The sequence below is a fragment of the Symsagittifera roscoffensis genome, chromosome 7 (genome assembly GCF_963678635.1).
Source record: "Symsagittifera roscoffensis chromosome 7, txSymRosc1.1, whole genome shotgun sequence".
NCBI classification, from domain to species: domain Eukaryota; kingdom Metazoa; phylum Xenacoelomorpha; order Acoela; family Convolutidae; genus Symsagittifera; species Symsagittifera roscoffensis.
Window position 1 is genome coordinate 1,834,796 of NC_087068.1, and position 10,719 is coordinate 1,845,514.

Genomic DNA, 10,719 nt, shown 5'->3' on the forward strand with positions numbered 1-10,719 from the left:
TGGACTTCAAGGCTGAACATAAATGATTAGCATCATCGATAGCTTATGATGGCTTATTTATAAATAAAATCATGGTATAAATCGATATAAATCCGGATGGATGACACTCCCCGGTTTAGCTCAAAACTTTGTTCAGTCTAATCAGCTTTACTCTTCTTATATTCCTCTTTTTCTCACTTCATCTCTTGTTGAGTTTTCCTCGCACTGCAGTCTCTCCCTTGGCGGTCTGATTTCTTTTCCTCCTCTGGTTTTCCGTTTCCTTGGACTGGTTCTACCTCTGGTGACTTCGTGTTGTTTTCGTCCAGTTGCCCCTTTCTGATTCCTGGTTTTTCTTGATCATTTCGGCTTTGATGTGTTTCCTGTCCGATATTTTGTCCTGTCCGATGAGATTTTGACAGTTTCAGAGTCCTTCTGTAGTTTCGTTTTGGATTATTCTAATTTCGATTCCCTCAAAAACTGCAGGCAGACCTTCACTTCTGTCTTGTCTATGTGCCCTTTTTGCTCAGCCGTTGCGCGTACTAGCTCTTTGGGGATGGCGCTTGCATTGTAGGTTTGATGGCGATTTGGGTGTCTCGTGTCTTTTTCTTTTGTCGTTTTGATTGGAAATAATAGGTATAGGGTTACCCAATTTTGAGTCCAGGGTTCCAGGTCTTGTCCTAATTGACACCCTTGTTGAACTTGTTTCTGTGTGCCTTTTCTGGTAGTACTTCGTTTTACTATTACGACGATGAAACTTCGGAGTCTCATGTTGATGACACCGGTACCATAAAGATGATTTCGCCTTTTGGTTTTGGGATGCTTCTTGTGCTTTTTCCATGTTGTTTTGTTTGCTGTTTGCATTGTTTCTGGCCACGTGTTTGTAAATCCTCGCTGCTGATTTTTTCCCAAGTGCTACTCCCGTGTTTGCTAGTCTTTTTTAAATGTTGAATTATTTCGGTTGTCTCGGTTTGTGACTTTCTACATTTTTGCTGGTTCTCTGCTCCAGTGTTTGCTTGCCTGCTTGTTTGGTTGCCTTTATCTTCGTACAATGTCTTTTTATCCTTTTAACGAACATTGTATACGCCCTTGCCTCTGAATTTTCGATAAATCGGTAGCTCTTATCGGGTTTAGCCGAATTGCAGGAAAAGAAATCACTCAGTTGTGTTGATCAACATTTTCCATCAATTTTGTGTTTGGGACATACGCGAACCTGCTGTTTCGTAGTAGTCGGGGTTCTTACCCGAACAGTGTGTTTGGAATCAAAGCAGTGTGTGGGGTGTAAGTTAAGACTTTTTCCTACCTGCGTTTTGTATTTTCGTAGGAACACGGATGATTCCTATGCTTTCTGTGCAATTTTTACTTTTTTCCTGGCTAACTGTATTATTTTTAGTTTGGGTTTTCAATCGATGTAATCAAGTGCGAACTCGGCGCAAATTCAAAAAAGATGATGGAAACGGATAATAAAAGTGTATAATTACCACTGGTAATTAGATTATCTAACTAAGTTTAAAACGGAATAAAATTAACGTGTAAATTAAAACTGACTGTAGTCTAAAAAGAGCAACTAGTGACTCGAAGTCCACTGGACTTCGTAGAGTAGACGTTAACCGGTACTTGATTAATCAATAAAGGTCAAGGTTAAGAGATACTAAAATACTAAATCACAACATTCCCCACTGCACAAAAAATTATATCTGCCCGCTCCCCAATGTAGCCAATATCACACATATACTCCATTCTCCCCTCACTCCACCAGAGCCAAATTTGAAACAAAAAGTAACAGCGTTTAGCAACAATGGAAATTAACAGAGAGTACAAATTACAATGGAGGTGATTATATGGTAATATATACAGGCTACCTACAAGATTACACAGATATCTACAGCGACTGTACAGTTGACAAAATGATATGTACAATTGGGGTTATGTGACATTTCTACAAATAAAACAAGCTAACCTACATAACTAACTAAATAAAAATGTACAAAATCGCTCAATTTGAGAGTTAGTACAGATACGTAAAATGAGTAATCCACTGGAGATAAGCTCGAGATAATGAAAAAAATAATAATATGTCAGCGCCAAAATTGTGCTACGAGAGTTTAAAAGTTTTCAGAGTTTTAATATGTGGCGTTAAATCTATCATGGAAACTATCGGCCGCCCTCCTTAACATCTGTATCTATGCCTGAGGATATGTCACTGCCGTCATCGTCCTGAATGTCCGTACTGACTTCTACCAATGGAGATGGTATTTTCGCTACCATTGTTGTTAGAGAAGTAGGTGTTGTTGTTAGAGAAGTAGGTGTTGAGAAGGAGCCTTGCGTGGTTTCCGCCACCAGTGTTGGGTGCCATGGTATATCTTCAACTGGTGTCAAATAGTCCGATGGGGACGCCGATGAGTAAGTTGTCTGTGTCTGTAGACTTTTTGAGCTTGAGAATATTATTAGGGCTTCGTCATCGGAATCTACTAATTCGCTAGTCTCTGTTCCTAGAGTCACCTGGTCAATGAAGCGCCTGTCTCCGTAAAAATTAGGGGGGCCTCATTCCTTCTTGACCCAGGTTTGTTGCAGACCGGCGTTTTGGGCGTCTCCAATGTCTTTTCGGAGAGCTGTCTATTCTAATTGGGTCATCGCCTGTGCCCGTTGGGATAGTAATCGTCGTCTGTGTATTCGTTTGACTTGGTAAGGTACGTCTTGACTGATCTAAATCACTCTGCAAATTAAAAGTCGGTGTATTATATACAATTTCCGAGTCCGTACCCAAATAATTGTCGATAACTTTATCCCAAAGGTCTAACTCTAGCAAGGACTCTAAATTACTAAACGCGAATTTTGAACCATTCGTGCTCGGGGTGTTCGTTCTACTCCTTTTAGCTGCCTTTTCTCCAGTTGGTTTATAACTCGTCGATGGGCCTCCTGCGTTTGAGTCTGGTCTCTTCAACAGGGAGTTTCTCTTTCGTTTCCCCGCTAAATCATAGTTATTAATTAACGAATTCGGTACTGCCGAAAATTTACTGGGGACCGACTGTTGGATTTTATTAAAAACTAAGTCAGATTTTCTGATCACGTGTCCATTGTCTGATGTAACCGTATGTTTCGTATCCGACAATGGTTTTCCCCCAAGTGGTTTAAAGTAGGGTTCTCCTTCCCTTCGGTTAACTGTCCTCCTAAACCAGTTACCTCCGTGGCTGAAAGAGTTTGACAGTGGGGCTCGCTGAAAATTTCTGTCTACTTTGTCCGAAGGGTCGCCCTCATACCCCCTTTTGTCCGTCGCTATGTTTTCCAGATGGCCATCCCCGAAAGCGTCATCTGCTCCCCAGTCTTGCGCTCTATTCGTTGATAGTATTGACTTCCCCTTATCTAAACTAATCGCGTGTGAGACCAGAGATTTCCAAAACGTGTTAGGGGATCTATTAAAATGTTTTGAAAAAGGAGAGCATCCAATGGATGATTGTTTCGTTGAACGAATATTTCAGATGATTTTATCAATAGCCATATTTACAGATAATTTTGGATCGTTAAACGACATTGCCAATAGTTTTGCTTTAATGTCTTTCAGATGAGTCGTTCTACGACTCCGTTGGATTTGTGATCCCCGACAATACACAGGATTAATTTAATGTTGTTCTTCTCGCAGAAGTTTCTAAAATCGTTGAAGTAAAACATGACCCATGGTCGACTCTAATAGACTTTGGAAATCCGTGAAGATGACAATCGAATACTAAAATCGAAGAAGCCGAGGTGTTATTCACTACCTCCGCTGACGGAAATTTTGAGAAGCGATCGATGCTTAACAAAACTTATTTCGAGTTGCCTCAATTTTTGTCCAATGGACCCGCAAAGTCTATATCTACTTCTTCGTTTGGTTTGACCAGAATTGGTAATTTCTCCGTATAGTTCGTACCTAATATCACTTTTAGATTCTTACCGGCCTTGATGCAATGGATGTAGTTTTTCCCATGATAATAGATCTCTCTGTATAGATGTGGCCACCAAATGATCTCTGCCAAGGATTTCATCCCGAACTGTCCTGGGTGCGTTTCGTGTAGTAGCGACAAGAATGGCGACCTTAGAGCCGCTGGAACTATCAATTTGTTATCGTTAAATAACGTGAATGTCTCTCTGTCGTAAGGGGGAACTTAGAGTTGACAAGTTCGGGACAAATTTCATATATTGGTTGATTGACCCGAAGAATGACCCTAATTCGGATATGTTTATAGGGTTTGGAAGGCTTTTTAGTGAATTTGATTTTCCCACCAATAGTTACACGCCCAAATTTGATATCTTGAAGCCCAGCCACTCTATTTCTTTTTGGAAAAATGCGCATTTCTCCCATTTTACCGCCACATTCTTGTTGTCCAAGATGTTTAAAATTTTTGATAAAATCGCTTTGTGTTCATTTAATGATCCTTTGGAAGCTATTAAAATGTCGTCGATATAACAATTGGTAAAATGAATGTCTTTCAATAAAGAATCCATCACCCTCTGGAATTCGTTTAGCCTATCGCCTAGTCCGTAAAACCCATTAAAAACCTTTAGGTCCCGTTGGTTTCACTCCCTACAATGCTGAAATTACACCGTTTACTAGTGTCTGTGCATAATTGTTGTTGACTGTACGCATTTTTTAGATCTAGATTACTAAACCAAACTTCCCCTGAATCTTTGCTGGACAGTTGGAGAGCTATGTTGTCGATAAGCTCGTGTATGTTTGGCATCTGATATTTGTTCTTGAACATCTGGTTATTTAGTAGTTTCGAATGTAATGCCAACTTGATACTACCGTCTTTTTTTTGTAATCGCTATTGGACCAATAAAACAGTCTTCATCTCATTTGTTTAACTTCACAATATGCCCCTCTTTTTCCATTCTATTTAATTCCATCTTTACATTATCTAGTAAATGCAGGGGAACTCTTCTACCTTTGGTTTGAATGGAGAGTGGAAATAAGTAATTTTTCTGTCCAATGTTGATTTCCCAACTCTGTTAAATAATCCTTTGTACTTATGATACAGATTAAGCATTGTGTCTGAATGATTGTTTAACTTACACACTCTGGTAGTGTTATGTTGTTGACGGGTAGTAGAAGCTGTCGTTGAGCTATCTCGATTCCGATTTGTGGTAGATTATCGTTTCCCAGGATATTCCTCTGATGTCCAGAAGTGATAAAAAATGGAGTTTCGTCCGCGGTCTATCCATTGGATTGTATTCTCACTACCACTTTCCCGATGATGTTGATTGTATCACTGGTAAACCCGCAGTATAGTTCCCTAGTCTTCTTGTCTACTGGGTGTATTTTCAATTGTGGGTTTCTCAACTTCAATTCGTGTACAACGTTTTGTTTCAGGAAGCTCACTGGGCTCGCTGAGTCCACTGGAATGTTCAGATTAACTTTCGCATTGTCTCCCAGTCCGATGTTAACTAATTTCTTGGTTTCCAAGCCAGTGGTATCATAGATGGTACTGATGTTAAGAACGGAATAGTCGTCGTTGTCGCTGATCCCCTCTTCGGTCCACGCGTTGATCACACCGCAAAAATTTTCTTCACTTCTTGCTTGAAGGTCTTCTGGGGAATATGAACAATTCTGACTATTTACAGTTTCTTCTACAGTATTAACAGCGGGTTTTCTTCCTTTCGATTTACACAGTCTTCCGAAATGTTCTTTATATTTACAAAAATTACAAACTATTTCTTTCGCCGGACACACACTCAGACGACCCATGGTAAAAGCATTCCCGCATTTCATACAAGTGTTTGATCTTTCTATGTTCAAGCTTGGTTCCTTTTTTACATTATTAAAACTTTTTGTACACTCTGCCGCTACTTCCTGTCGTGTTGAATGATCTAGTCATATTTGTTAATTTCAGATGGTTGTAGTAGCCTTTTTCGTCGATGGTGTTTTGGTTGAGTGCATCCACTGGATTGAGAGTTTCCGAAAGTAGTCTATGTTGTAAGTCACAATTTTTTTATGTTAAAAATAAATACGTATCTGATCCACTCCTGTTCAGCATTGATTCCAATTTCGCAAGATCTTGCTAAACCTGATAGTGCGCCCCAAAATTGTTCGTAGGATTCTCTATCCTTTTGTGTCCTGCTCAGTAATTTATATCGTTCAAACGTTATATTTGTCGGTTTGATAAAAGCCGCTTCTAGCAGTTCGAAAAATTCTTTGAACGAGATTCCTAGGACTTTTACCCTTGGATGTTTTTGGGCAAAGACTCTTTTCCCTTTCGCTCCTAAGGCCAAGTATAGGATTGATCTTACTTTTTTGTCGGCCTCATATCTCCTCATTCCTCCGAATTTTCGTTTCTCTGCTGCTAGTCTTTTTTCTCTGCGTGTTTGTAGACTCGCATTGTCTCTTTATTCCTGGCCTCTCTAGCTTTCCTCTGTTGGTCAGTTTCTGACTCCTGGGCGCCTTCAAGGATTGGTAACGTAGTCTCCCCTTCCAATGGTTCCTTCAGATTGTCTATATCTAGATTTTAATTCGCAATGATAGCCAGGTGAAATTGGTCTATACAGTTGTTCCATTGGGTGGGAGCTTCTACCCTGTGGTTTAGCCAAAAGGCAGGTATTCCCCGCAGATTCGAATGAGTTGTTGACTGCGCCATAATAAAAGTGTATAATTACCACTGGTAATTTTATTATCTAACTAAGTTTAAAACGGAATAAAATTAATGTGTGAATTAAAACTGATTGTAGTCTAAAGAGAGCTACTAGTGACTCGAAGTAGTCTTCGTAGAGTAGACGGTAAAGTTAACCGGTACTTGATTAATCAATAAAGGTCAAGGCTAAGAGATACTAAAATACAAAATCACAATAACGTAATACATGTATTTAACCGCAAGGAATTTTAAATCTTGATATCCGAATTATTATCTTTAGTCAGTACAATTTAGGATGTCATGATGAATAGTTTCGATTAAAAGTTTAATTTTTTTAGACAACATTAGCCTCTTTTCTGTGTAGATTTTTTGCTCGTGGAGTCTCAAATCAATGGGTACTATTGTAACTCTGGAGATTAAAAAATTGTTCGTAGGATTCTCTATCCTTTTGTGTCCTGCTCAGTAATTTATATCGTTCAAACGTTATATTTGTCGGTTTGATAAAATTATTATCTTTAGTCAGTACAGTTTAGGATGTCATCATGAATAGTTTCGATTTAAAGTTTAATTTTTTCTTAGACAACATTAGCCTCTTTTCTGTGTAGATTTTTTGCTCGTGGAGTCTCAAATCAATGGGTTTTAATTTAACTCTGGAGATTAAAAAATTAACGAATAAAGGTATCTTCTAAACTCATACTTGGCGTTACAAATAATTGACAATTGTCTTTCATGTTGAAGTTTTACGGCCTGACTGTTGCCGCGAAGGTCAGCACGTAATCACGGCCTTCACGACTGAACATAATTATTAGCATATCGATAACTTAGGATGGCTAATTTATAATTATAATCATGGTGTAAATCTTTATAAATCCGGATTAATAACACGAAGAAACAAAAAGTACATTTTAAGAGCCAAAAACTTCTTAAGTTATCCCCTCAAAATTAACTTGGACAATTTTTAAAACGCCCGTTAGAAAATTTTCACCAAAAAGCATGTGTTGTCCCGGTGTTCAGACAATTTAAACACCTTCCAGGCAGGGGTGAATCTGTGGGATTGTCGAGGTGTCGTCCGGGCAAAAAATCGGTAAAGATTTTGAGTAGTTTTGAAAGTCTGACTTCTACGCGAGAAAACTCTAGATCCGCGCTACCCCTCAAATGGAGTACACACTCGCGTTAAAGAAATGAAACAAAATTCACTGGTGAAAAGAAATAAAATCAAAAGGGGAATTTTAGACTAAAATATCTGAGCCAAAGGTGCCAATTTTAAAACTGCTGCCGGGTTTAATGTTAATGAGTGAGGGTGAGTTCTAAAAAGTTTTCTTCACATTGAATTCCAAATTTTATGAGTTTCTGTGGCATAACTAAAATATCGGGGTGATTCCACAAACTATGACAAATGGTTCTTTAAACGCCCCCCCCCCCCCCCTCTAAGGGGCCTGATAGTATCAAACAAGACGTTTTAGGTTACAGTATTTCATGCTCATTTACAGGTGATGTTCGTCTAATTTGTTTCGACGATGGAAGCCTGCTCTTACTAAGCCCAATCAACGAATCCAACAAAAAATGCAAGCTCAAGTATCGATTCCTGAACTACGCCGCAAGATGGCGACTCATCACTGATCAAAACCAGATTTTTCAACACCTGGAATCAGAAGTCCAGTCAAATACGAAAGATGAGTTAACGAAACTGTCCAGGACGAACAATGTGGGCTTGGTGGTACTTGAGTCTCCCTACCGAATTCAGCCCAATAAGGTCGTGTTTCTCAGCAGCAAACAGTCCACCACTAACCAGATTGATGTGTTGTCAGAATGTGTGGAGAAGCTGCCAGAAAAGTAAGTTTGAACTGCAACTTTTCTGTTGACCATTTTTGACATTTTGCCCTGTTTAAAAACAAAATCAAAGCATATCCGCATTTTTTTCACATTACTTTAATGAAGACGAGGAACATTCCCTTTTAGATATTTCTTGAAACTTTGACCAAAATCGTGTTTATAAGCGCCAGCTCCCTCTCAACATTAGCTCATGATGACTCACGAGGCATCCAGAAAAATGATCGGTTTGGCTTTCAGAAATTGGATGCAGTAAAAAACAGGTCCGCACTCTGGCAAACGAAATCTAACTTCAGGGGCAAAAGCGTCCCGATTTCCTGAAGTTGATTTTTTGCCCCATTTGCCAGATATCGATTCGTACGAGTTGCGTTATTTAGTTGATTTTAAGTCAATACGAGTTGCCTTTGGTTACATTCAATTGCCTTAGGTGCTTCACATTTGAATGATTGATTGGCTGGCACTGGTCTGTAAGGATGTGGCTGTCATCGTGCCAAAATTGTTTTTATTTGAATTACCATAGAAACGAGTTGGTTACATTCCCGGGTTGACCTCCATAGACCGAAAATGCTAATCATACAATTTCATACACTTAGTCTATGGAAAAATGCTAGTCATACAAATTTCATACATTTTTGCAAAATGAGTTCAATCAAATTTCAAAGGTATTTTATAGTTGTTTTGGTATCTCTTCATAAAAAAAGGAAAAAAATGGTTTGAAAAAAATGCTAGTCATACAATTTCAAAATTTAAAAATTCAAATTTTAGAAATAATCATCTTTGAAAATTATCGCCAAAATGTAAAATTTCATTACTTTCGTTATATTATTTGTGTAAGACAGAAGTAACAAATATCACACTGTTTCCAATGCATTTTTAATGCGAGACGGCCAAACCGTTGGTTACTACGATGAGTAATTAAGGCTTATGTCATTTGTGTTCGGTTACGAACACAACCAAAAAAATTTTGAGAAATTTAAATGTAAAAAATCAAAATTTTTGGTTTATGGAAAAATGCTAGTCATACAATTTCCATATATGAAAAAATACTAATCATAGACCTTTCATGCAATTTTCTGTACGTATAGAATTGTATGGAAAGTGTATGACTAGCATTTTTCCATATATGGAAATTGTATGACTAGTACTTTTGGTCATCCCGGGTTATGGTTGTGAAGTAGAGGTCAAATTATGGATCATAAAATACTGAATTGAAGTTGGTTCTCTTATGTCTTATCTTTGCTATTATACGGTTCATTAGTACAAGTGCAGTTGTACAAGTGCATTAGTACAAGCGCAGTTGTACAAGTGCATTAGTACAAGTGCAGTACTTTCACATTGTGCCAGTCGCATACGAATTAAGCTCATCGCGGCCAAGATGTTTTCGGTCGCGGATCGTCTCAGGAACCGCCGGTTGCATGGGAAGATTATATCCAGAAAATCAGTTGTGATCGCAAAAGAAGAACTTGACATAGATGACTTACTAGAAAGCATCATTACCGGAAAATATTTAGCCCACATCAAAAGAATCCCCATGCACAGGGGACCAGACAGCGCGGACCGAGACAGACACAGGGATCAATACTGCAATAACGGAACATCGCAGATTTGATGAAGATAGAAGAATGTTTAAAGAAAGCACCCGGAGAGAAGCGAACAAAAAGAGTGAAGTCCATACTAGTTCTATCGAAAGGCAGACAAGGACAGCGTTAACTCGATATTTTTATCAGAAGTATCTACATCTAAAAATTGTCTAAATTTTTTATAGAGCTGTGAAAAATGGCGAGGGACTCATTCATGAAAGATCCAAATGTCACTGATAGAAGCTTTACGACTTTCGGCCAGAAACAGATGGACAAAAAAACCATGGAACATATTTTCGTGGCCTTTCTGATTTGACTCGAGGGTGCGGTTTCGGTGATAAGAAAGATTGCATTCTACGAAGTTTCTTATGTTCAACATGAAGATTGACGAAAAAAAAAACAAATTTGCATGGAAACAGTGAGCCCTAGTGATGCAAGTAGTAGTGAGGGAACAAAGAAAACTTAAGAACAAATGAGTCATTGTGGGACTTCTGAAGATTTGGACGAATTAAATTCAACCCGAGGCAATCGAACAACCCAGGGCAAAGTGGGAGTTGCATGAAGAGTGAAGAGAAAGCCAGTAAATGGATTCAATGGACAGGTGCATTTATATGTGAAAATCCATTGATACCTACTCTTCGAGAATATTGTTAAGCGAAAAACATCATGTGCAATAATTATAGTGGCCGCGCACTTCGCTAAAAACTGCAAGAAAATGGCAGTCAATCAGG

General features: G+C 38.6%; 1 protein-coding gene across 1 annotated transcript in view; it reads left to right on the plus strand.

Annotated features, from left to right (window-relative positions):
• The window catches only part of LOC134851087 (uncharacterized), a 35,942-nt gene that overhangs the window by 11,425 nt on the left and 13,798 nt on the right, over window positions 1-10,719 (plus strand). The window contains exon 4 of the mRNA XM_063867011.1: window positions 8,069-8,411. Within this exon, the coding sequence (XP_063723081.1) occupies window positions 8,069-8,411 (343 nt within the window). The remainder of the gene's footprint in view (window positions 1-8,068; window positions 8,412-10,719) is intronic.